The 24,656-nt window shown below is 38.2% G+C and overlaps 1 protein-coding gene and 1 pseudogene across 6 annotated transcripts in view; one reads left to right on the top strand and one right to left on the bottom strand.

Moving 5' to 3' along the window:
- The window catches only part of CDC14A (cell division cycle 14A), a 129,582-nt gene extending 111,257 nt beyond the window's left edge, over nt 1–18,325 (top strand). For 2 of the 6 annotated variants that reach the window (XM_039869578.1, XM_039869579.1), the window contains one exon: nt 673–1,921. In XM_039869578.1, coding sequence (XP_039725512.1) covers nt 673–1,117 — 445 coding nt within the window. In that variant the 3' untranslated portion in view covers nt 1,118–1,921. Of the gene's footprint in view, nt 1–672; nt 1,922–16,347 lie in introns of those variants that run through there. The other 4 variants (XM_039869574.1, XM_039869573.1, XM_039869576.1 and 1 more) reach the window with 4 other exon arrangements.
- Nucleotides 18,326–20,689: 2,364 nt separating this feature from the next.
- LOC120608038 (uncharacterized) lies at nt 20,690–20,808 on the bottom strand (annotated as a pseudogene).
- Nucleotides 20,809–24,656: the final 3,848 nt, after the last annotated feature.

A 24,656-nucleotide genomic window follows, 5' to 3' on the forward strand; every position in this document is an offset into this window, starting at 1 on the left:
TCCCTGTCCTGAGGTGCTGGTGCGAGGTGAAGGAAATCAGGAGCAGACAGTGAGTTTGGCTGAAGTTCGTCAGAGGAGCAAACCGGGGTGGGGACGGGGAGAAACCGCAGAAGGTGCTGTGCCGTCCTGGGCTTCTGTCCCTATCTCGAATTGTGGGAGACGAGGCCATGGAGGGAATGCTGGGTAGCGTCCCTTTTATGGCTTGCCCACCGTGATCCCGAAGACGGAGTTCAGCTGCACACACTGTTGATGCATGTTATTGTCATTTATCCCCTGATGCGTATGGGCAGAACCAACGGGCAGGGATGTTTCATGTAGCCATATGATCACACATATTTAAGTTTGCTTTTTACTCTCCGCTCACGTAGCCCTTTCCATTTACTTCGTGCCTCGGGACCAGTAGAACCCCCAGACACTCACGGTGTCTCAGAGTGTTTTAGCCAGCTTCGTGCGTCTTAACTGCCTGGTGACAGAGGAAGTTAACGTGTCTAACGAAAGGCACATATTGTAGTATTACCGAGAGTGATCAGGAAGCCATTGTCACCCTTTGCATTGATCAGAACTGTCCTCATCACATCCCCCTGTCGTCGTGATCATGTGTTTTATTGACACAGACTCTGCGTGAGTCTCCATCGTTGTCTGTTTCTCCCCCTCACTGTGTTTTCCATTCAGCTTTTCCATAAACTCCCGGCTAGCCAATTCTCTAGGGAACTTGAACGCCGCTGCAGATGACCCAGAGAGCAAGAAGACCTCATCCTCCAAGGCGGGCTTCGTGGCCAGCCCGTTCACCAACCTCTTGAATGGCAGCTCGCAGCCGCCTGCCAGAAACTACCCTGAGCTCAACAACAACCAGTACAGCCGAAGCAGCAGCAGCGGGAGCACCCTGAGCAGCCAGCCGGGCCCCCTGGGCGTCAAGTCGGAGGAGCAGGCCACCGTCCTCCGGCCCTCCTACGCCGGCCTTTCTTCCTCCTCCGCCCGATTCCTGAGCCGGTCCATCCCTGTAAGTTCGCAGACACCACCTCTTGGCCCTCAGAACCCTGAAGGCAACTTTTGTGCCTCGCCTTCCCCACCGAGGCTGCCACCAAAGAAATTTAATAGCGCCAAGGAAGCCTTCTGATGGGTGCCTTCCCGCCATGCCGTGAAACTGTCTGTGCACGCCCATCCCGCTGGCTCCTCTTCAAGTAAACACCGAGTTTCCACCGGGGTTTCCTTCTTCTTTTTCTTGTCCTCCCCTCACTCCTTTTTAATCGTTTTCTTTTTAAAAGGGAAACAGCTTGCATCCACTTCATCACGGACCCTGTTGACTTAAGTTACTTCTCAGTTCAGTTTTCGAATCACTGCATTACAGCGCGTGTCTGGCGCGCAGCCGGGAGCTGATTCCCACAGCAGGCAGTGTTTGCTCTGGGTGCGGTGCGATCAGGGATTTTGGCTTCTTCCACATCACGTATTAGCGAGTGAATTTAAATGTGGAAGTATTTAAATGTGGAAGGTGCTGAGTGAACAGCATCTTCTTAGTCGTAACCATTTGGCCCTTGAATGTGTCACCTCCTGCAGGGAACTGACCCAGACATAATTTAGTGGCACGTGGAGAGTGTTTATAGAGAAGTCTTATGGGAGGGACCTGGGATACAGGAGGAGGGGAAGAAGTCTTCCCTCCCCTAGAGACGGGATGAAAGTTCTAGCACATTTTACTCTTGAGCTCTTTATTTAGGTTCTCAAGTCCACTGTTTAGTTACCAGTGATCCTTGTTAGGGTAAGATCTGTTGGTTCACCCTCTACTGTGAATTACTTTAATGACGTATTTTGATTGCTTCGAAGGCAATTGAGATCTTCGAGAATGTGAGTTTTGATCTGAGGACAAAAAGGAAGGAAATGTGAATCAATGTTATGTGCACGGTGATTTCGCCGAGGGCTCAAGCAACCGCTGGTGTCCTGGGAAGGCTGTGGTCACCCCTTCGTGCCCACTTATTCACACATTTCCTCCACCGTTGTCCAGGGCGAGGCTGATTTCTTCAGGGGAGAAGGAGGAGGGGAAGGGCTGGTGGCCGTGTGTCTCATGGCCCACTCAGCAAAGCGATAGCCCGTGGGTGACAGTTAATGGGACCCATTTTCCTCAGGTGGCAGATTAGAATCCACTTTTCCAACACGTGTGTTTGTGTATGTGTGTGTTTGTGTTTTGCTTGGACTCATCATGGCTCCTGTCTCTACCTCAGGCCTCTTTTCAAAGTTTTTTTCCACCCTCTATCCACATACAGTCCTTTGTGGCACATATAATTTTTCCTATCTGATTTTATTACCAGTGATGTTTTTAAATGTTTCTAGATGCCTGTAGATTAGGGTCTCAGGCAGTTGCCAGCCTATCCCACCCCTTAATTTGACTCTACTCCCACCATGTTATGGGTGTATGTGTGTCAGTAAAACGTAAATCCTAGTAACTAAGGGTTAGATGGAAATTCGTAGTGTATTTACATTTTCATAACTAGGTTCACAGGTCATATACTTCACAGCAGGAATTGAGTTCAGTCAATATTTTCATATCAGATTATGGGTCAGCTTCTTTTTTAGACTAAAGTGTACAGATCTTTCCATTTTCAGAGAAAGCGTTAGGCATATAGATCTGTACACATTTAAATATCTTGCAGATTTCATGGCTAGATGTTTTGTGTAATCCACATTTATAGCTGAGTTCCAGAAGCCCTGGTAGCTTGACAAGAATAACATTCTGCTTTTTCTAGGTCTCAGTTTTCCTCTGCTAGTGGAAGCATAGGGGCATTCTTTAGATGACTGTTGATTTCCCTCCCCACTCTCTGTTTATATCACTTAATTTTAGTTTCATTCCATATTTTCTTTTCTTCACCTCTCCTCCTCCTCATCCCCCTTCTGGCCTAAATAGAGTCATTTTCCAATAATTAAATTTAAAGTAATAGTTCGTGTGGGCAGCTGCTGCTGTTCCCCCTTTTCCCTCTTAACTTTGTCATTTTATTGTAAAGACAAAGCGTTTATAAATAGAACCGCCAGCACGATAACATTTTTCTTTCTCTCATCCTCCCAGGAAGCAGTAGCAAGTCTCTCATAGCCAACTTTCCCTCCTTTATCTTTGCCTAAAAAAAAAAGCCTCTGTATTTTTTTATTTTTTTTCAAAAGGGAAATCTCCAAGTCCTACCCCTGCTGGTTTGCTGACAGAAAGTCTAAATTAAGTTGGAAATTCCCATTTTATATGTCGTAAAGTAGGAGGTTGTGAGCTTTTTTCTGTTGGTCCAGTGCAGCTTTTCTAATTGTTGTGGGTTTCTTGTCTAAATAAGATGATGCTTCTTTCCAGCTCTTCTGAAGATGTGAGACATGGGACTCTTGGAGACCTAGGAATAAATCACTCAGCAAAAATGTTTTAAAATCCTTAGGTAGGAAAGGAAGTCTATGTGGCAATATCCTCCCAGTACCTTTAAGAAAGACCCAGAAACTCCTAGGGGATGGAAGGTGATGGGTGTTCAGAGGGAGTCTAATATTTTAAAAGCTGCAATTAGCATCGCTTTTGAAAGCTTCATTTGCTCTCACTCTCTGTGGCAGTTCAGCCCCCAGAAAAATATGAAAGTGATTTCCTTGTTCTGTCATTAAATGCTTTAACACAGAAAATAAGAACAAATGTTAAGGAATCCTTATGGCTGTGACAAAACACTGAGAAACAGATCCTATTTTTATTTATTTGGTGGCTTCAGCCAGAGTGGAGGTTTGTCCTGCCCAGTACAATGTGCAAAGTTTCATTTTTATTGACCCACTTACTGTAAAATAAATCAGTGTTCGTCCTCTGACTGTCAGAGTTTTCAAATGCTTAGAAATGAGGGACGTGTGATTATGGCGTGGGTAGGGTGGAAGTATTTTATTAAATTGAAATTACTTGAGGGATCTGTCTTGAATATTTGATGTGTTTTATTTTTAAGAAAGTTTCCACTGAGTTGTATTCACCTACGTTGTCCTTACCTGACTCCGCAGGCCTAAGTTAGGTCAGGGTGCTTCTCCCTTATGCTCTTCTTACACCCTGCCTGGGTCTTAATTACAGCCTCTTCGCTCTCTGCATTTTAATCATCTGTTCACTTGTCTGTAGCCTCCACTAGACTGGCAGTGCTGTGCGGGCAGGGATGATGCCTCTGGTTTTTACAGTGGTATGCTCTGTGCCTAGCACATAGTTGGCACTCACGAAGTATTTCTTGGATGGATAGTTACATGAACGAATGTGATAAGAATCATTGCTTCCATTTTAAAGATAAATAACTTGAGCATTCGAGAGGTTAATTATGTTGCTCCTGATGGTACAAATATGTAGCACAACATCATTTGAACCTAGGTTAGTTTGACTCCAAAAAAGCATGTTCTTTTGATTATGTTATGTCATGTATAGACCGTGTAGGTGTTTAAAATAGAGGGAGACCTAAGGGATACTTCATTTTGCCAGGAAGGGTCAGGGAAAGCTGTGCGGAAGGCGTAACATTTTAGTTGGACTTTGGAGGATAAATAGGAGTCTGCTAGGAACCTAGTGATGAAAATAAGAAGTGGAGGAATGGCCGTTTCAATAACAGCAAGAACAAAGGGACAGTCTTAGTACTGTAGTTAATTTCTCAGGTTCTGAAGACAGGTAGACCTGAGTTCAGATCCTGTCTCTGCCACGGCCTTGTGGCAAGTACTTTGGCAAGTTATTTAACCTCTCTGAAATGGGAATAATGACATAATAATTAGGGGGCAGATACGAGTTTTGTGCATACTGAAGCTTATACAACTTGGTGGGACCTATTTAAGATAAAGAATATAAAATATTTTGTAAATGTTAAACAAACACCTGACTACTTTGAAAGGGGTTTGTGTGCCTGTGGGGCCCTAAACTTATGTGGTAATGATGATAATATCTATGTAATAGGGTAGTTGTGATGCTTAATTGAGATAAATCTTAAGTAGATTACACGGTGCTTATAGACAGTGCTGAGTAATTGTTACTGTTGTTTTATGAGCAATGAGTATTCCAGTGTAGCTCAGGCTGGGGGCGGGGGGTGACCTTAAGGTAAGGCTGGAAAGTTAGGCCGAAGGCAAACTGTGTAAGCAGGAATGACTTGATCAGTTCTGGTTTGATGGGGATAATTCTGGTAGTTGTGTGAATGAGCTCTGAGTAGAACCTGAAGGCAGAGAGGTGGGTCTGAGCCCTGTCTGCTCTCCCCAGTCCCTACCTTAACAGGTGTCCTTAGGTAAATGCTATGCTTATTCAACGATTATTCTGTTTTAATACACATAGTCGTATCTGTACTATTAAGTAATCATATATGATCAATTGCTCTACTATATTTTTATTAAATTTATTTTTTGTAGATGGAAACTGAACTGTTCAGGGAAAAGTTATGGTCCTTAGTAAATACCCTTTTTACAGCGTTTGAATATGAGGAGTTGTAAAATAATGAGCGTTGTTACTTAAAAAAATATATAGTCAGGTTGGTTACCAAGAATTTTTTGTTGCTTCTGTGTCAGGGGTCACATTAATCATTGTTTTATGGAAGCAGTCTTAGAGCAAGCTTTTATTGTATTCACCTGTAACGGGTATAGACATAAAAATATGATAAGCCGTCCTGTAACAAGATTCTTCTGAAAGCTGTTTTGAGTATCACCTGTTAAAATCCTTTTTGTTCAAAAAAATTAAGTGGTAGCTTACAGTAAGCTTTGTTACCCACTCTTACATAACGCTCTTCAAATGCTCGCAGGGGTAGTCTTGTGGCGACGTAGCAGGTTGTAGCAGTGATGCCATTCATTGTCTCTTGGAAGCTTCCATTCTGCTCTATTCTGCTTTCTCATCTTCTTTGTTATGTTAGCCTCACAGACGATTTTCCTTACTTGGTCTCTTAATTCATACTTTAGAATAGAATCAAAAACTTTTTCTGTAAAGGACCAGATAGTAAATATTTTTGGCTTTGTGTCCCAACTGTTCAACTCAATATGTAAACAAATGGTGGTCCAGTGACAAGAACAGGGACAGGCTGGATTTGGCCCTGCTGGACTGTAGTTTGCTAACTCCTGCTTTAAAGCATTGCCAGAGAACAGATACTGATCTCAACATCTTAGTACCCTGTTCGAAAGTGACTAGTGAGCCCCTAAAGCTAGGACATTAATCCTGAATTCCTTTCCTGAGCTTTCAGGCCCTCTGTACTCTCTTCCCCTTATTGTATCTTTGTATCTCATTTACCCGGCTTGTCCCTGGACATAGGTTTTCTCATTCTCTCCTCCGAATATGTTCTCCTTCTCGCCCTGCCCTCTTCATCAGTTTCTCATCTTTAAAGACATTAATTTCCATCTACTCTCTGAAGCTTTCCTCAAGAAATTGAACCCAACCATCGTTTTCTTTTTTAGCCTCTCTTCCTATCCATAATGAATATTTAGTACTTTATTTTATCAGTATGTAACGTTGCTATTACACTTGTTTACATATTATCCATATATATGAGACTTGTCTCCAAATTTTCAACTTTCCTTTTGCAGACATTTCATAAAGTTCTTTTATAGTTTCTAACACAGTACTAGACCCAGAAAGGAATAAAAATATGTATTTAGTTTAAAGTTGAAAGGAAAATTGAAATGAAATGTTGTGTACTTATTACTTTACCTTTATGCCACAGTTGAAATTGCCTTAAACACAGTTCCCTGTACCAGTGGTTAGAGCCATTTTTCTACCCAGCTGTCTAGTCTGCTCTTTGGCTAAGAAGACTCTGTAGACGAGTTCTCCATCTCAAATTTGACCAGTGTGAGAACAACCTTGGTAGCCTGTGAATAGGATAAATTCTTCCATGTTCTAGCATCAGGCTAATTTTATATGTGTATATATATATAATTTAAATATGTAAACTATATATTTCTATAAATTCAAAGTATAAATTATATAATTTAAATAACATTTATATATAACTTAAATATATTTTTATATATACATAAAATATATATACACACATTTTTTTTTAAAGAACTTATTGGTCCTTAAGGTAAGACTTGGAATAAGATCAAAAGGTTAGATCCAGCTTGGTACAGTAACCAGTTTGATGGAAATCTGCTGGGCGATGGCATGTGCATTGAAGCGTGCTTTGTTTTTGCTTCGGAGTAATGTTTATGTAACAGTGAAGAACCATTTCCAATAAAATGCCCCTACTTTCTGATGGTATGTAATAACTTTTCCTGATTTAACTTGATTTTTTTCTCCTTTGCTTGTTCTCTATTTAGAAAACTATCATACTGTCCTGATTTATTTTTTAAATTTATTTAAATTAGTTTCAAGTATATAGTACATTGGTTAGACAGCTATATAGTTTATAAAACCATCCCCCCAATTGCTCCCTCTCTCCCCTGACCCTCTACCTAGCCATCATATTAATGCTGACTGCGTTCCCTCTGCCATGCTTCCCTTCCCCATAACCATCTATCAACTACTAATTTGTACTTCTTTAATCCTTCACCCCATTCTCCCAGCCCCCCAACCCCCTCTCTGTCATCCAATTACATACTGTCCTGATTAAAAAAATAATAGTCACAAAGATTTAATATTATATTTAATATTTAACTGAAGATTAAATATTATATTTAATATTAAAGAGTAATATTAGCTGTCTGACCTTGTGTATTTAAATTGCTATGGTTTTTCCATCTCTTTTCATCATGGCATTGCCTTAAATTTGATGCAACTTTTCAGCTAAGGGATGCTAATATTATCAAGAACATGAGCTCAATGTCAGTATCGAACTACATTTTTGGCATTCATTCAGCATTGGTATTCTTTTGTTCCCTTCCCGAGGGGACTTGGGAATGTTATTTGACAGTTAAAGCATCAAATTGTTTTGAGGGCATGATTCAGGTGAGGCCTTTAAATTTGCGTATAAGCAGTTCAGGTACATACAGTGTCTGCATCTTGACCTAAGCATAATTGAAGTTTCCTGTGTTAAATAGCAGCTTACGTTAATTTGCTGTCTAAAGCCTGTCAGCTGGTTTTGACTCATGGCAAAGGGCACTTTCAAACACAGAACTTGCTTTAATCTCAAATACATTGGAGTTATTAATCGCCTTGGTTGTTCAGCTTAATTTCACACCTCCTTTCTTATATAACATCAATAATACTTCCAGGTCAATTAAAAAAAAAAGCCTTATTTTAATCTTGCCTCTTTTTTTTCTTTTTTCTTTTTGGCCAGGAGTTAAAGAGAATAAGTGCTTTTTATACGTGTGTAAAGGCTTCTCCAATTTTTAAAAACTTATCCAGTATTTAATGCGTCTGCTGTGAGTGCTGTGTTTTCTTAGTGGGGAAGGTAAGGCAAAGATGTACCGTTGTCCTCCACTTGGTCAAAGCTCCACGAAAGCACCTCTGGCTGAGCAGATCTTCCGCCCTCATTTTCCTTGTCTCTTTTATCTGTCTTTGAAACTGCTGCCAGAATCTGCTTAAAATGCCCGTTTCCAAATGTAAGCCTTTGCTTAAAAATCTATGGCTGAAGACTAAAACCAGTTCTTCTAAGACTTTTCTTCTTTTCCTTGAAGTTCTGCATGTTCACCATATTATATCTAGATGCGGATTCGTGATCACGTATCCTGTCTGCCTCCAGTGTGTGCTTGTAGGCTTTTTCAGTTGTGGAGAATTCTCAGCTGTTACCTCTTTAGATGTTGCCTTTCTGCTTTTCCCCCCCACTCTCTCCTTTTGTGCTACTCCCTTGACTTATGTTGGAGCCTTTCAATCAGTTCTCAGTATTGCTTACTTTCTATTTTATATCTTTTAATTCTTGTCGGTTGGCTGTGTTCTGATTGAATTCCTCCTATTATTATCCTATTCACTAATTTTCTTTTAACTGTGTCCATTCTAGAGTATATCCCCAACCTATTGACTTTTTAGTTTTAATGGCTGTATGTTTTTATTTTCAGCATTTCTAATTTATTCTTTATGATGGCTATCTGTTCCCGTTTGGACCCTCTTTATTTTTTTCTGAACAACTTTAACATTTTTTAACCATTATCATCATCAGTGATTGATTGATTACCTCCTATGTGCTGGACATTACATTGTATTAGATGCTTTAAATATACACATTATTATTAACCCACAATTTACAGATGAGGAAACCAAGACTCGGGGAGTAACTTGCCCAGAGTCTCATAATTACTGTATCTGAAACTACCTTACTTATAGTGATCTTTATTTTTATTCACTTGGAAATCCATTTTATGGAACTTTTTATCATTTAGAGCATTGCTTCTGGTATCTGGACTCCTGTATTGTTCCGCTCAAACCTCACCTTCCCACACTAACTCTTCCCTGAGACCTGCTACGACCCCTGCCTGTTTCCCAGCCCGCTCAGTTTTTTCCTTCTGCCGTCTTCAGAGTCATTTGTTTCCTTTTCCCAACATTCTCTGTTCAACTCGGACTTCCTTTCTGCAGCCGCTTGATCACCAGCCTCCAAAGTTACATCAATTCAACCATCTCTTGTCTCTCTTGCTAGTCTCTCTCCTCTAAACACCATAGAAGCTGTTCCCATAACTTTGACAACTGGCTCCATTTCAAACGAATTTCTAATTGTCCTGGCCCTTCAATACTCATCATGAGTTGACTTATCCCATTGTGGCTTCCTTTTTCTTCCTCACCCTGGCTGTTCCAAAACTTCTTAACATTCATTATCTACACAGCCTCTCCAGCCTCCAGGGCCAGTTGATCTTGCCTCGAGTTCTGCTGAAAACAGAATTTATCAGGAGAAATTTCCCTTAACGTCTCTGCCTCAGAATTTATCTATATCTGGACTCGTCCTTTAACAACATTAACTCCACTCACCTGTACACTCTGTACTTTTCTCGCCAAACAATTCTAGGAAGTGCTCCATCCACTCCTCTCCTTTCTTATGTCTTCATACGCTTCCCCCGCATCGTTCCGTCTCCTCACCTGCACATGGGCACGCCCAAATTGGTCAGAGTGGTCTGACCAATACGTCCTTCACTCTTGTCACCTCTCATAGTGGCTCCTTTGTGGACAAACTTGGAGCAAGATAGGTGGCCCTGCGACCTGGCGAAAGTCTCTTCCAGGGCTGCCCTTGACTTCTTTAAGGCCAGATCTGATGGTCTCTCGTTAGTCCTCACTCTTCTTAAGTCTTTCTACAGCATTGGACAGTATTGGCCACCTGCTTTTTCTTGTTATTTTTTGTTCCTTTTGAGATTTGGAATGTTATTTTCCCATTTTCACTCCTCCCCGCCTTAAATCGTTACCTGTTTTTCTTCCTCTGTCTGTCCCTTCATGATTTTTCCCGAGGCTCTGACCTTGGCACACTTCTCTCTCTGAGTAATTATCTGCTAAGCATTGGACTTACATTTCAGATAGCTTCCTACAGGCATTCCCTGGGAAAGAGGACATGCTCCTTTAATTGCTGCCTCTTCATTTTGTTTCCTGGCTTAGTAATTACATCTCTTTTTGCATCTAATCATCCCAGCTAGAAACTGACATGATCTCTTAACTACATCTGCCTTTCCTTCTGCCACATCCAGCCACTACGTCCTATCGGTTCTCTCTCCGAAATGTCTGTTTCGTCCTTTCATTCTCACCACTGCTGCACTAATTGAGGTCTTCACAGACTTGGAATAGCCCTGAAAACCTCCTATCTTTAAGTTTCTCTTGCCTGTAACCTCTCCTCTCTACAGTTGCCAGTGCTGGATGTCTAAGACACAGCTGATTAAATCATTGCTGAGTTCCAAATCATTCAGTGTCTCCACTTGGCCAACAGGGTCCGGTCGGGATCCTTACGCTTGCTGCTTGGGGCCCTTCTGGGCTGGACCACGGGCCTCACCCACTGCGTCCTCTCCAGCAGCTCTGCCTGGCATCCTGACTGGCATTTTGCACGACTGCTGCACCCTGCCTCGCGCCCAAAACCTGCCACATGTTGTTCACTCGTCACTGCTGGGTTTTTCACTTCTGGACCTGGCTCAGTAGTTTTCTTTTTTGATGAAGCATTTGTGACCCATCCAGGCAGAGTGGCTTTTCCTTCTCGACTCTCCTGGGGGTTGGTTGCATCCCTTGGCTGCTCTCACAGTCACCTGTACCTGATTCTCTCTCCCTTGCTGGCTTTTAAGCTTCTCAGAGGCATCTTTGTTTTCTCATGATCCCAAGTATATCAGGCACCTAATAAATATTTACCGAACTAAAAGTTGGATAATATATCTGGTTCTTGGACATTAAGCAGAGGGGTAAGGTGCTTAGAGCCTGTATCGTTAGCCTCTGAAGCACTAACAAAAAGCAAAACGAGTTTTCAGCTTTAGCTTTAATATACAGTAACATGAGAATTTATTTTTTAATACAAAAGTGGCTTTACTTAAAACAAGAGAAAATAAATTTTATTTAAAAAATTTAAATATAATTTCAGCGTTCCAGTGAACTGAAAACATTCATGTAATGGTTGGCTGAGTCAAGTTGGGTGTCAACAATCTGTCACCTAACAATTGAGCTCTTTGTGATTGTTCAAAAGCAGAGATTAAATTCCCCCAGAAAAAAAAGAATCTATTAAAAGTTATGTAGGGAGGTAAAAGAATATTTTATATAGCATTTCAGTTAACCAAAATTGGCTTGTTAAATCTTGGGGTCCCTGAAATACTTAGAGAACACTGTGGAAAAATATATACACTTCTTTCAAAACTGATTTTAACACAAACTTTTTTGTGTTACTAGGTTTCCAATAAAACCTTATCCAGGTATGTTTCTATTAGTGTTATTAGAGAAATGTTATGTTAGCAAAGGCAAATACTTTCAGTACTGTAAAACCACATCTATAGAAATATGTATCAATCCACGTATTTTGTGTGTGGTTAATTTATAAGCAACTCTAAAACTGGAAACTCCTGAAAAGCCATAAAGAGACCTGGGATTATAGAGACAGTTATAGATAAACTTATTTTTCCTGTGTTCATTTTCTCTTATTTGTTCATTAAAACTTAAAACATAGAAGTTATATGTAAAATAAGATAGCAATTGGCAAATACGTGTTTTTTCCCCCTTTAGTAATCTATACTATTAAAACACTTTTAAAGGCATTTTGCACTTTGTAGTTAGAACTAAAACCAAGGGTAATGAGTAAATTACATTTTTCTTCTCTACGGGACTTAGAAAAATGAGGACAGAAGAAGTCAGGAGTACATGGCAATTTTGAGTCAGGATTTTGACTAGTAGGAAACAAACATTCGGATCATAAGATTCTCTGGTTCAAGATAGTTGAACATTAAGATATTGTTTCATTCATTTTCTGGCAAAGGCCTTAATCTTTCATTATTCTTTATAATTTTCTGTTTTTGATAGCCTTATTACAATTTTATTTATTAATGATCTGTCGGCATATATATCTATAATTATTAGACATTTTTCTACCGTGATTAGGTAACTGGGCTGTTTAAAAAAGAAACACCTCCAGAATAGCTAAATTTTTAAAGTCACTGCCTACATCTGCCAAAACAGATTAGTAGCAAATTTCCAGAACAGAACAAGTTGTCTTGATCTCCTTACCTAACACTTGGTTTTATGTCAAACTTAACTGCTTTCAGGGAATAAGACCTCTTGATGGAAGCTCATATTTTGACATTAAAAATGGGGTGGGGGAGGTGCTGCAAATGTAGGGTAATTTTATTCTTATTTTCTGGTTTAATTTTGCTGTATTATTAGTTTTATGATATTCATATCATAAAAATACCATATATTCATGATAAGGTTGATTTGGTCTTAACTCACTATAATCCTGTTGAACCTACCGGTCACATGAAATTGAATATTCTTTTTGAGAAATTAAAATCTCTTGGCTATATAAATAAGCACCACCTTATAAAATAATTTTACACTTCAGATCTCCCTTCATAATCCATTGTCATTGCTGTTTTTTTTTTTAATTTCAGATGCATTAGGTATTAGTTCTTATGGTAATGGTAAAAAATATTTTGGCCAGAGGTAATTAACATTTTAATCAGAATACTTAATCATGGGTGTTTTTATAAAGAAAATTTCTTTTTAGAGTATTCCTGAAAATTATTTTGGATTCAGTCTTATTGAAAGTCATTTAAAAATGTATATATCTCCTTTACAGCAATAAATACTACATTCTTTTTTGTAATTTAATATTCTTTTGCTAACTCAGGATCAAACCCAGCCTCAGGTTATTATTTTTTTCTGTCAGGATGATAGAAAATATTCGATTAGATATGTAGTGACCACAGGACAAATGCTAGAAGTGTTTTGAGGCTTTATATCATGGTAGCTAAGAGTTTGGGCTTCATAGCCAGACTGGAGGAGCTCACACTCCAGCTTCACCACTTCTAGTTGTGAAATATTGGGAAAGTCACTTCACTGCTTTGTACCTCAATTTTCTCATCTGTAAAATGAGTTGTCTGGAGCATTTAATGAGTCAATACATATAAAATATTTAGAACTGTGCCTGTTATATAGAAAGTACTCAATAAGTGTCTATTGTAGAATAATTGACCTGTTAGGTAATATATCTAGTTCTAGTTTATTAAGAATTCCAGGTTGTTGTACTTCAATATATTTTTGAACAATAAAACCATTATCAATAATACTACTGTTCGTGAAGTTCAAATATATGTGCATTTTTACTATAAAAGTTAAAAATGCTGATAACTGGCTGTTGTGTTTTCCGGGATGTTAGTAAATTCAGGATATGTGTACTTCGGAGAACAGATGAACCAGAGACCCTCGATACGGCTCCGTTGTGCGAGCGAGTGGTGCTTGAAATCTAAATATTACCGTCATCCCACACTACTGCTTCCCCCAGTGAAAGGCCTTGAATTATTAACTATGATTTTTAAAGTGAATAGGTCTGGTAGATGTTAACAATTCTCTTTTTTCCCCTAAGTCCACTTCCATTAAGATTTTTATTTTAGATCGAAAGTGAAAGGAAGTTAATTTGTTTCAAAATACTGATATCAGAATAATTTGCTGTGCCTTTTTACTGATCTATTTCCTTTAACTTTCTTTACACCATATAAAAAAACCATGGAATATGTTTTGTTCCAAGAACTCTGGTGCTGTATTTTTGTCCCCCCAGTACCTAATATGTACTATTGATGTTCAAGAATTATTTGTTGAATGAATTAACATACCAGAAGTTCCCTTCTTTGGCCTAGTCACGTCTTCTTTTGTTTATAGAGGTTTGCAGAGCCACTTAGGCAACACAAGTGAGCAAATTGGGTAGGAGGCAAAGGCAGCATAGAAATTGTGATAAACTGCATCTGAAGGCTGGGTTAAACACCAGCCAGAGTTCATGACCTCTGCCCTGTGTAAGGACAGGCTTCTCTGCCAGATGACATATGCCTCATATGGGAGATAGAAATAAAGTTATTTTAGACTATTTTGGTTTTCCAGATACATAGATAAAGTACTTTACCCTGGAAGAAAGTTAATTTAACAACTGTCACTTGCTTTAGGAGCTGTTCCTTTGCTATATCTCCGTTTATCGGGAATTGATGGACCTTGAGAGGAGCTTGCCAAACAACTTTATTCTAAATTTAGAAGCAATCTGAGGAGCTTTATAATTTCTGGTAGTGGTAACACGACCAACTTTTCTAATTAGAACAAAAGGAAAAGTTAAATATTCCCAAGGAAACAAAGGCAATGTATAACGTGCATGTGTGGCCTTCTTGCAGCTGGCTCTGCCCTCTCTACCTACTTGCCAGACTCCAGAAGAAACTGGGAAAAAGCAGCTAGATAAATGATAGTCCACTTTTAAGCTCTAATTGCTAGGATGGCAACTGGTGTCCTACAAGTTAAATGTGGATGGGATTCAAGGCGCCGGACTGGTTTCACTGGATTTTCCCAGTCTGACTTCTTTTAATCTCTGTTGAGTTCAGCTCTATTTACATTACAGTGCTCTGATTCTTGATCATCTCTCCTGTTTTGACGCCTTGGCATAAACCACATCCTTCAGCCAGAAAGACAACTTTTACCAAGCGTTTTCCATTCTTCCTAGAATTTCTTGACGTTTAACCTCTTCCTGGAAGCTTGCAACATAGAGAACCCCCAGCCCCCATTGAATCTTCCCTTAGCACCCCTGGCCTAATCTTTTGCATGTGCACAATGTTACTCTCACCCTGTGTATATTATTATTTAATGTTGACACCTTTGTCTTTTCATTTTATGTCGGTATGGGAGTGGGTTTTTTTGTTTGTTTTTTTGCCCTTTTTGGGAGCAGGGACTGTAACTTTTTGATTCATGGTGTTGATAGATACTTAATTAGTAAATGGCTGTTGACAGGGTATAAAATTCACTGAGGTTTTGAAGATAGTTTGAATCCTTTTGTAAATTATTTGCAAAATGGGCACATTCTTTTTTTAACCGATCCCTATACCATTGACAAAACGGACCAGTCTCAGATTTATGACCTATTAATAAAATGCTGCAGATCAATTTGAAAAATAATTATTGGGAGAGGAGAAAAGGGCGTTTGGTAACAAATCAAGTAAACTTTGTTCCAAGGTATTTGGTTAGAAGAGTTGTACAAAAATTATGTTAATGTTTAAACTCAACTGTGTTCCTTCTTTTTAACTGCTGTTTGCTGTTCAAAGTAACTATAGGCAGATTTTCTCGACCTCTGTCGTTTCCTGGTTTGTGCCTGTTATTGGTACATTCTGATTACATATCCCAATCATGCTCCTTTTATATGTTATTATTGAATATTATGTGGGAGGAACTTGCATTTTCCTTTTTTTTGAAAATTACCCACTGTTTATTATGTTATGATTGCCAAGATTCTTCTGCACAAATGCTTTTGGGTCTTAAGATCAGACACTAAAGCTAGTAGTGCTTTGTGTCTCCCTAAGTGGAAAGGATTTTTGAGGTATTTATTAAAATCAAATAGTCTCAAGGAATTTATTTAAGTCGCTGCTAATTCTACTGCATATTTATTTGATATGTATTGAATTAAGTAAAAAGTATATACTTATAGTATGTTTTAATCTTCAATTTAGTTATAAATGCCATTTAATATTTTTGAGTAAAATTTAATATTATTGCACAAAGGCTTGGACGCGAGTTTAGCGCTGTCTACCATATCAAGTAATACTTAATTTTTAATCACTATGAATAAATTAGTAAGCCTTTTAAAAGAAACAAACTTTTCTTGCAATCACTTTTATATTTGAATATTTCATTCTTAGCAAAAGCTTTGTTTCCCTCCTTTTTTCCTATTTTTCCTTAGTTTATTTCATTTGTCCGCTATACAATAGACCCAAACTGCCTTGTGTTGAGGGAGAAAGCTGTATGACGTGCTAGAAGTTTTATGTGTGGTGGAGTTTAATCTCACTCTGTGTCTCTCCCCTGCACAGTCCCTTCAATCTGAATATGTCCATTACTAAGGCCTTGCCACGCCGGCCAACGCTGTTCCACTCTTAGACACAATTTCTTCATCTGGACGAGCAATATAGAGAGAAAGTGACTGCTTGCCGGAAGAATATCTCCGCCTTCTTTCCTTAAATTAAAGAGAGCACTAAGATAAGACCTTCAAAGAGACTTGAAACTGGAAAACTCTGGTTAATAACTACGATAAATGCACTGAAACTCTGTTTATGGATGTCAACACTTTTTAAGACAGTTTTAATGTTGGATTTGGTATTTTGAAAGGTTATTTTTAATGTATTTTGGTAATACATTTGTTATTACATTTACATGTACAGTATTACATTATGTACGTATTGTGAACTTTAAAAGACTATTTTGATAAATTTATAAATATATAAAATTATGTAAAAACTAGACTATATTTTGACTTAGATTTTCTTGCTGTTTGCTACCAAAAATTTGTATTTTGAATTTGTTTAGTATGGTTTTGTGTACAATGAATACATAATTCCTCTCGATTAAGAAAAAATAAGGGAGAAAGTTTTTAGAAAGTTATTTTCATGTTCCCACTACGAATATAGCAGATCAGTTCATTTTGGAGGGGAAGTCAGTCTAATGTCATGAATTTATTCCAGTTTATCTCTAGCAAGAGTATCATCATTTGATAAGGCTTATTTAGACCATTTCCTTTCCCTTTGTTTTTGTTGCTGAGCCATTTAGTTTTGCATCCTTGGGGGCTTTGCTTTAGCAAAATTTAACATCCGGTTGAAGATCAGCATTCACTGAATGTTTCTCCCCAAAGCAGGGCTTCGCTCCATGAAATGACTCAACATTCCAAATGCTTTTATTTCTTTCCTCCTCTCAAAAGAGCTCTTAAGCCAATTAGAATATTCTGCTTTTGGTACGAGGTGGTCGTTGCCTATAATCACACATGGTCTGGCACCAGTTTTAAATCGATGAAGAGAAATAACTGAGATGCTGCTAAGTGTGTTAAAGGAGATCTGTTTCAAAGAATGTACAAACCCCCAGCACACGAGCTTGCATATCAGAAACCTAACATGAAAAACGAGGTACTCACAGCCCTTTCCTGTAAGTGTGATCTTATATTCAGGCCTCCAGAAGCCTGTAGGCTTCATTTCTGTGGGGAGTTGGGAAGATTTAGATTCTGATTCTCTTCCATGCTGCTTAAGAATGGATGACTCGGAGACAGTTAAATGGATTCGTATGAAGTGCTTTACTCTCAACCATTGAGTTTTTTATAATGTATTTATTAGGAGGGGGTACCAATAGACTATTATATATGCTTCAGCAAAACATCTTGTTTATGTTTTACATTTTTAAAAAGGCATTTGAATGAATGTTTGACTCAGGTTGATTAACTTAACCTTCAGTAACTACAATACCAAATAATTGCACTAAACATAAAAAATGAATTGTATGTTTTAAGAATCAAAAATCAAGTGGAATTAAATTATATACCTTTTCTAAAGCTGAAATAGTAAAATATTTTATTATGAGTTATTGTAAAAAAAAGATTGATTAATGTATAGGACGATGACATTGTTTTTTAAAAATTATCAGTGAAAAGTAATTCTGATGACATTGAGAAGTGGGGAAAGGGAACCATATCGCCAGTTTTAGTTCTGTGAACACTAATTTGTGTGCAGCTATTAAAATGATTGTAAAATTGACTACTATAAACTCTTTATAATTATGTGTATATATTAGTCATATGTATCTACATGTGTAAGTCTTAATTATTTATACACATGTGCATACATAGACAAACCAAGGAGTGTATGTATATCATATAGAAAGTATATAGAAAGTAATTCTACTCCAGTAATAAAAATTGTTTGATATGTATTTTGTTATGAATAGTTTAACTTCCAAAAGATATTTTGTTCTATTTTAAAGTGTAGAAGAATACACTGCTAATAAATAATAAAAGTTTTATGCAATTTATGTTTCCCCTGGCCTTTATAATTTGGATTTTTAGTTATCAATGTACTGAAGTCTTGTTATAATTTTATATTTGATCCAATCTGGTTGTTATCTTCAATTCAGTTTCTCAAGATCTCTGTTCTGGAGTTTTAGTTTCCTTTACTGGCTTTCCAAGTTGTGACCATTTCCTGAAATACATGACAGTTTTAGTTCAAAGAGCACAAAGAAATCTTATACTTTGAATTTCATAAAAGTCAGATAATGTCAGACTCTTGCTGTTTTTTCTCTACATAATATTTCTTCCCATTAATAAAACACTGATTTTGATCAATGTTTTGGGACCTGTCTGGTCATTTATCAGGTCTGTTTGAGAAAGAGTGGCCATTTTTCTTAAAGGAGAAATTATAGAAATAAATTGATCAGATGGCACCGACTTCACCACTGTCGGATCTGTTCCCCGAAGAGCCAGCTGGGGAGGAAGAAGCTGCATTCCTTTTTGAAGATATTTTATGTATTAAACTGAATCTCTTTGGGTTGTGGTGTCTCTGAGGTTTCCCCCTTCTCTTTTGCCTTTAAATATTTTTCAGAACACAGAGGAAAGGTTGTGGGCAGGAAGGTAGCTTCACTTCTGTAGTTGGGAATCTGCCAATTAACTGTCGTCACAACACTGCACAAGGGATACCGAGGTCATAGGACCACATCTTAGAGAGGGTTTCTTATAAACCTATAAACCTGTCTAGATGGGCAGAAAAACCTTTTTCTATGGATTTATTTCTTGTGAAAAAATTTTTTAAATCATTTAGTTCCAATCAATATCTCACCTACTGGTCATTGAGTTTACATGGCTTTGTTACTCTTAAATGTCAAATGATTTATGAATCACACAACACACTTGGAGGGGCGATGTAATAAATGTATTTAGCTATGATTCAAATAACAGCAGGAATGTGAGTTTACCAACAGTAAGCTACACAAGTGTACTTTCAAAATTGTCCTCACTTGTATTCTTTCCTTGGTGATTGGTGAATATGTTAAAATTTTGTTTCTACTTAATTATTGGTCCATGAGCTGAACAGTAAGTACCATGTGGTGTTTCGTGTCATATAAGAAGTCTGCTTCCAGAGTGTCCTGGTAAGGTAAAGTTGATGCTGCCTGCACAAGCCTTGTGGTCCTGTTTGTGACACTCAGCAAAGCAAGAATTCGGTCACCGTGTGGCAGAAGATTACTTGAGATTTCCAATGCCAGCAAGATATAATTTATGACATAAGATAAAACTTAATTTACACACAGGTTGCATAGGGCTGTGGCACTTATGGCATAGAAAGTAAAGTGGAAAATAAGTTATTTTGAGCTGAATTGAAATGTTAATATATTCCCACCCAGTTCTTTCTTTATGGATTGAATTATGATAATCATATCAAGAAGGAGAAAAATAGCTTTTCTAGAGAATTTTAAACTTTTTTTTGGTGAGTGCAAGTAGAAACTTAAATTGAAAGATTACTTTTAATGCAAAACAATTATTTGGAGCTAGTTTTAAATGGACAAACATAGGGAAACTGACCTTACTCATTTGCCATGTGCTTCTTAACCGGCATACATACCACCCAAATGGAGATAAGTTACATCCCACCACTTGCTATTTCTCCTTCAGTTTGAATCAAATTGACCAAAAGTTTTTTTAAAAAGCTGGACTGCAAGTGAACAAAAGGACAAAGTAGTAACTGTAAAAATTACTCCATTTTTAATATAATATTTTAATATAAATATGTACATTTATATTAAATTTCAGATTGAGATAATGACTTATCAAACGTATTGTTTGTTTATGCTATGTCTCTCTTCCAAAAGGATTTAAGATGGCTTCAAAGAATGGAGCGGGTGTACCACAGAGGAGCCAGAAGGGGCTTTGGACACAAATTTTGAGGCAATCAATGCCGAGACTTAAAGCTGAGATAAGTAGGCTTCTCAAATATCATTGGAGATTGGCCGTCTCTTCCTATTTGGGCAAGTTTACAGTAAATACACACCTTCATCAGCTCCAGGACGCTTCGTTGGAATTTATTTTACTCAAAATGTTAAGAATAATATAATACCTTGTTATTAACTCTAGGTTATATGCTGTACAGTAGATCTCTAGGACTCATTCATCATGCATAACTGAAACTTTGTACCCTTTGACTAATTTGGTAAGAGGGTAGACTTTAAGCATTTCTGTCACAAAATAATGATACTAACAATAACAAACAAACAAGCAAATAAATAAAATTTAAAAAGACAGGAGCACTTGTATAGCTAAAATTTATTACAGTGAAGTTTGCAAAGCAAAATCAGCCAAGGGACACATGCAAGGAGTGAGCTTTTTTCTTTTCTTTTTTTTTTTTTAAAAGCCTGCAGCACCTGGTCTTCCTAGGTGGTCTCCAGCCAAGTACTAACCAGGCCCGCTCCTGCTTAGCTTCCGAGATCAGACGAGATCGGGCATGTTTCAGGGTCACATGGCTGCAGACCAGGGAGTGAGGTCTTGGAGGAAACTGGCACAAGCCTCCAAGCATCCTCTCCTAGAGGAGTTACATGGAATGTGCTTCATTCTCCAGCAACCAGTGATGACAACACTGGTCGTCAACGCGTCATCTCCTAGCGAAGCTTGTTAAAGAAGAAGCACCCAAGGTTTTATCTGGGGGCTGGTCCTGGAAGCACCTTCTGCTGAGCATACACCATAATCCCAGGCTCTCAGGAGGAAAGCAGGTGTTCTGCATAAACTTTACTGTTCGCATGGTCCAGGCACAGCCACCCACCCTTGTCATTAGGGGAAGTTTGATATCAGTGTTGGGAGCTGTGTACTGGTCAAGTTCCCCCTGGCTTGCACTGGGGGACTTGAAAGCAGCCTTGAAAGCAGACCTTTCCAAGGACACCAGTCTCAGGCTTGCTGTGCAAAGACTTTTCTTGTATACTCTGTATTTTAGCCAACTGATTTTGTAGTAACTAAAGCCCGATTAAATTAATGTGTAGTTTTTACCTTATGGAGTTGACCCAAAGTTCCTGTTTTCGGAAGACTTCTTTATGGAGAAGAGGAGTTATGATCAAGGAGACAGGAGCTGCAGCTTTCTGGGGCTCCAGGACTCCGATGGGCCAGAGCACTGGCTTCTGTTTTGTTTTTAAATGGATAAATTCAGACATGGTACAGCTTTCCCCTCCCAAACACTCTGTTCGTCACAGTGTACGTGCCACCACCCAGTGTCTCCAATATCCCACCCCTTTCTGGGCGAACTAGAGGAGGAAAGACTCTGCTTTAAGAGATGAACTAGTCTAAACATTTTGCTCATACTATTTACCTGTTATTTAATATGTGAAAGAAATAGAAATATAGGTAAATGCATTTAAAATATTGCAACTTCAAAAATATTAAAGTAAAATGTATTGTAAAAAATTAAGCTAAAAAAAATGGCTGCAATAAAAATAAAGGCACCGGTGAGACTTTTAAAAAGATACACTTAAAACAATAAAAATATAAATTAAAATAATAAAATATGTACTATAAATTGATAAACTGCTTAAAATAAGGTAGGAAGCAAATCTAAAGAATAAATGTAATGAAATAATACCAGTTAGAAACTGAAGATTTAAAAGAATGAGCTAGAATAATCTAAAATAAAAACAAAAAAGCCTTGGATTTTTTAGAAATAAAAAATTAAAACATAAAAAATAAAGAAATTTAGAATGCTTTTAACAAAGCCACAGGGCTGCTTGTGCAGAGAAAGTTGCAGATGCTCACAGGCCTCCTATTAAGCTGGATCCCAAGGTTGAGCTGCCCTGGATAGGCCTCGTGAGGGTCAAAATCCCCAGGCAGAATGTGCTAAGAAAAAGACCTATGAGCAAGACAATTTGTCAGCTCAAATTATCTCAGTTGGACTTCCAGCCTGGTATCTGCAGACCTGCAAAGCTGTTAAGACTTAAGAGAATGTTATGAACACATTTTGTGTGTGTGTGTGTGTGTGTGTGTGTGTGTGTGAGTGATTATTGTAAGCCAGACAATGCGCTAAATACCATGAATCTATAAGTAAAACTTATGAGCCATCTTACTATATATCCCTGAAAATAGGTGAAGGAAACAGATGTGGAGAAGTAAAGTGACTTGCCCAAGGTCATACAGCTAGCAAGTGCAACAGCCCAGATTTAAATGCAGCCTTAATGCCATAGCCAATCTCTTATCCTTTTTGCTGCCTTACATGTAAACAGACTCTTAAATATGGGCTGATTGCTGTGAAAGAGTGCATCAAAATAAAATACCAGAAACACCTCCAGTGAGATGACATTCATTTTAAAGCTTCAAATTGGAGCACGTGTTGTTAGGCCTAGAAAAAAGTTTGGTTAAAAAGTTTTATTGCTTTGAAAATAGAGCTGTTTCAAGGAAGGATGTCTTAAAAAATTAATAGCCTCTTGCCAATTCTCAGCTAGCATGTAAAACAAAACAAAACAAAAAAATTCAAACATTGGGACCTGATGGAAAAAATTAAATTCTTGAAATAAAAGAAAAATAGTTATAATCCAGTGTTGAAAAGATTAGTTGGCCAAAAGGCAAGGAGTTTGACGTTTTCAAGCAGCCTGCCTGTGCACATTGCTGACAGGCACAAGTAAAGGCTTCTCTTTCTGTGCTCACGACAATGAGCGACATCTAATAACATGAAACTTAAGAAATTTTTAATATAAATTTTAACATTGTTCTAATAATAAACTCTGAGCAATACTTTTCCACATTGTACCGTTCTCTTGGTTTGAATGGGCTCAAACACTGTGCATGAATGTACCTGACTGTATTATAATTAGAATCTGATTTAGTATAATATTTTATTGAAAGCATATCTTGTGGGTTTTAGTCAATAAATTATTTTTATTTTTAAAAGGAGTATGATTCATGCAAAAAAATCAGAAGCTGTATAAATTAAAAAGTTCAAGTCTTTTCTCTCAAATCTGCTAACTTAAAGTAATTATGATAACGGATTATATTTCTATAGTTGATTTTTTTTCTAAAGCATGTTCTGTACTTAAATATCGACTCTACCTGAACATCGGGAATGTTATGTGTTTTCTTCTTCCTGCACAACTATGCTCAGGGTTCCCAATGATGTGCTCTGTAAAAATAGGCCCCGCCCCTCTTGTGAGTTACACTTTAAGGCTTCTTTTTACATATTTTATATATGGGTCAATCCTTCTCATGGTCAGCCTGCTTTCCACCTTCCTCAGAAGCCTTTTCCTACTTTGGGTTCAGTGAAGTGTAATTGTTTTTCCTTCATTATGCTGTGACATCCTTTATTAAGGTTGATGCCTTTTGTTACTCTATCCCGGGTGCCTGACTCAGGCACAGGACTCTTTTATTTCACTTCACTCTTATTTTTTTTCATATTTTCTCTGAGTGCTTCGGAAATTAAGTACTACATTCATTTCATTTTCTTGGGTAGACCCTTAGCCATTAGATCTAGAAGACTGAGCACAATCCGGTTCAGGACAGCAGAACTTTGAAGAGCCTTAATCAGAAAGGATTCGGGGACACTTAATGGACTGCTGCCGCTGGTGTCTTTGCTGGTCTAGAAAGAATGGAGACAATGAGAAAGGAGTCGAAATAAATAACTCATTCTGATCTACAGAGATTGGGGAGTTGACTGTGGATTGATATTCATTCATTCATTCCACAACATTTAATGAGAGGCTATTAGGAGCTACAGATATGAAGTTAGAACCTGACGTTCAGTCTTCTGCAGAACACGTACCTATGCAATGACCATCCCACCTGATGCCATGTTTTTCTTGCTGGTCCTGAGAGAGCTCAGATAAACGTGAGGAGAGTGTGGTCAGAGGACCTTCACAGAGGAGCAGGCATTTGTTGAGATGACTCTGAAGGCAGCGGGAGGTGTAGAAGTAAATATTGGTATCTTTTTCCGAAATAAAAATCTGATTGTGTTCACCTGGCCAGAAATGAGAAGAACCAACGACCTTCAGACCAGTGGCGCTGTCCAGTGCTCTCTGCTCTAGCAGGGTCCGTATTTGCTAAACTCTAAGGGAGACCCAAGAGAAGAGATGGTTTGCAGGACAGAATGATGCCCGCTCTATCCTTACTACTTTTTCACAAATGGACAAAATTGACTAAGGGAGTCAGGTGGGGTTGTGGGTCGGAAGGGGGTCATACAGGAACTGAAGGGAAGAGGCATGGAAACACTTTATCCAAATGTAACTTTCCTGATTGTCAATGTCCTCAAGTGTCTGTGTTTAGAGGAGAGAGATATCTCTACCTACCTATCATCTATCTATCTATCTATCTATCTATCTATCTATCTATCTATCTATCTATCTATCATCTATC

This window comes from Pteropus medius, unplaced genomic scaffold (genome assembly GCF_902729225.1).
Source record: "Pteropus medius unplaced genomic scaffold, Ma_sr-lr_union100, whole genome shotgun sequence".
NCBI lineage: Eukaryota > Metazoa > Chordata > Mammalia > Chiroptera > Pteropodidae > Pteropus > Pteropus medius.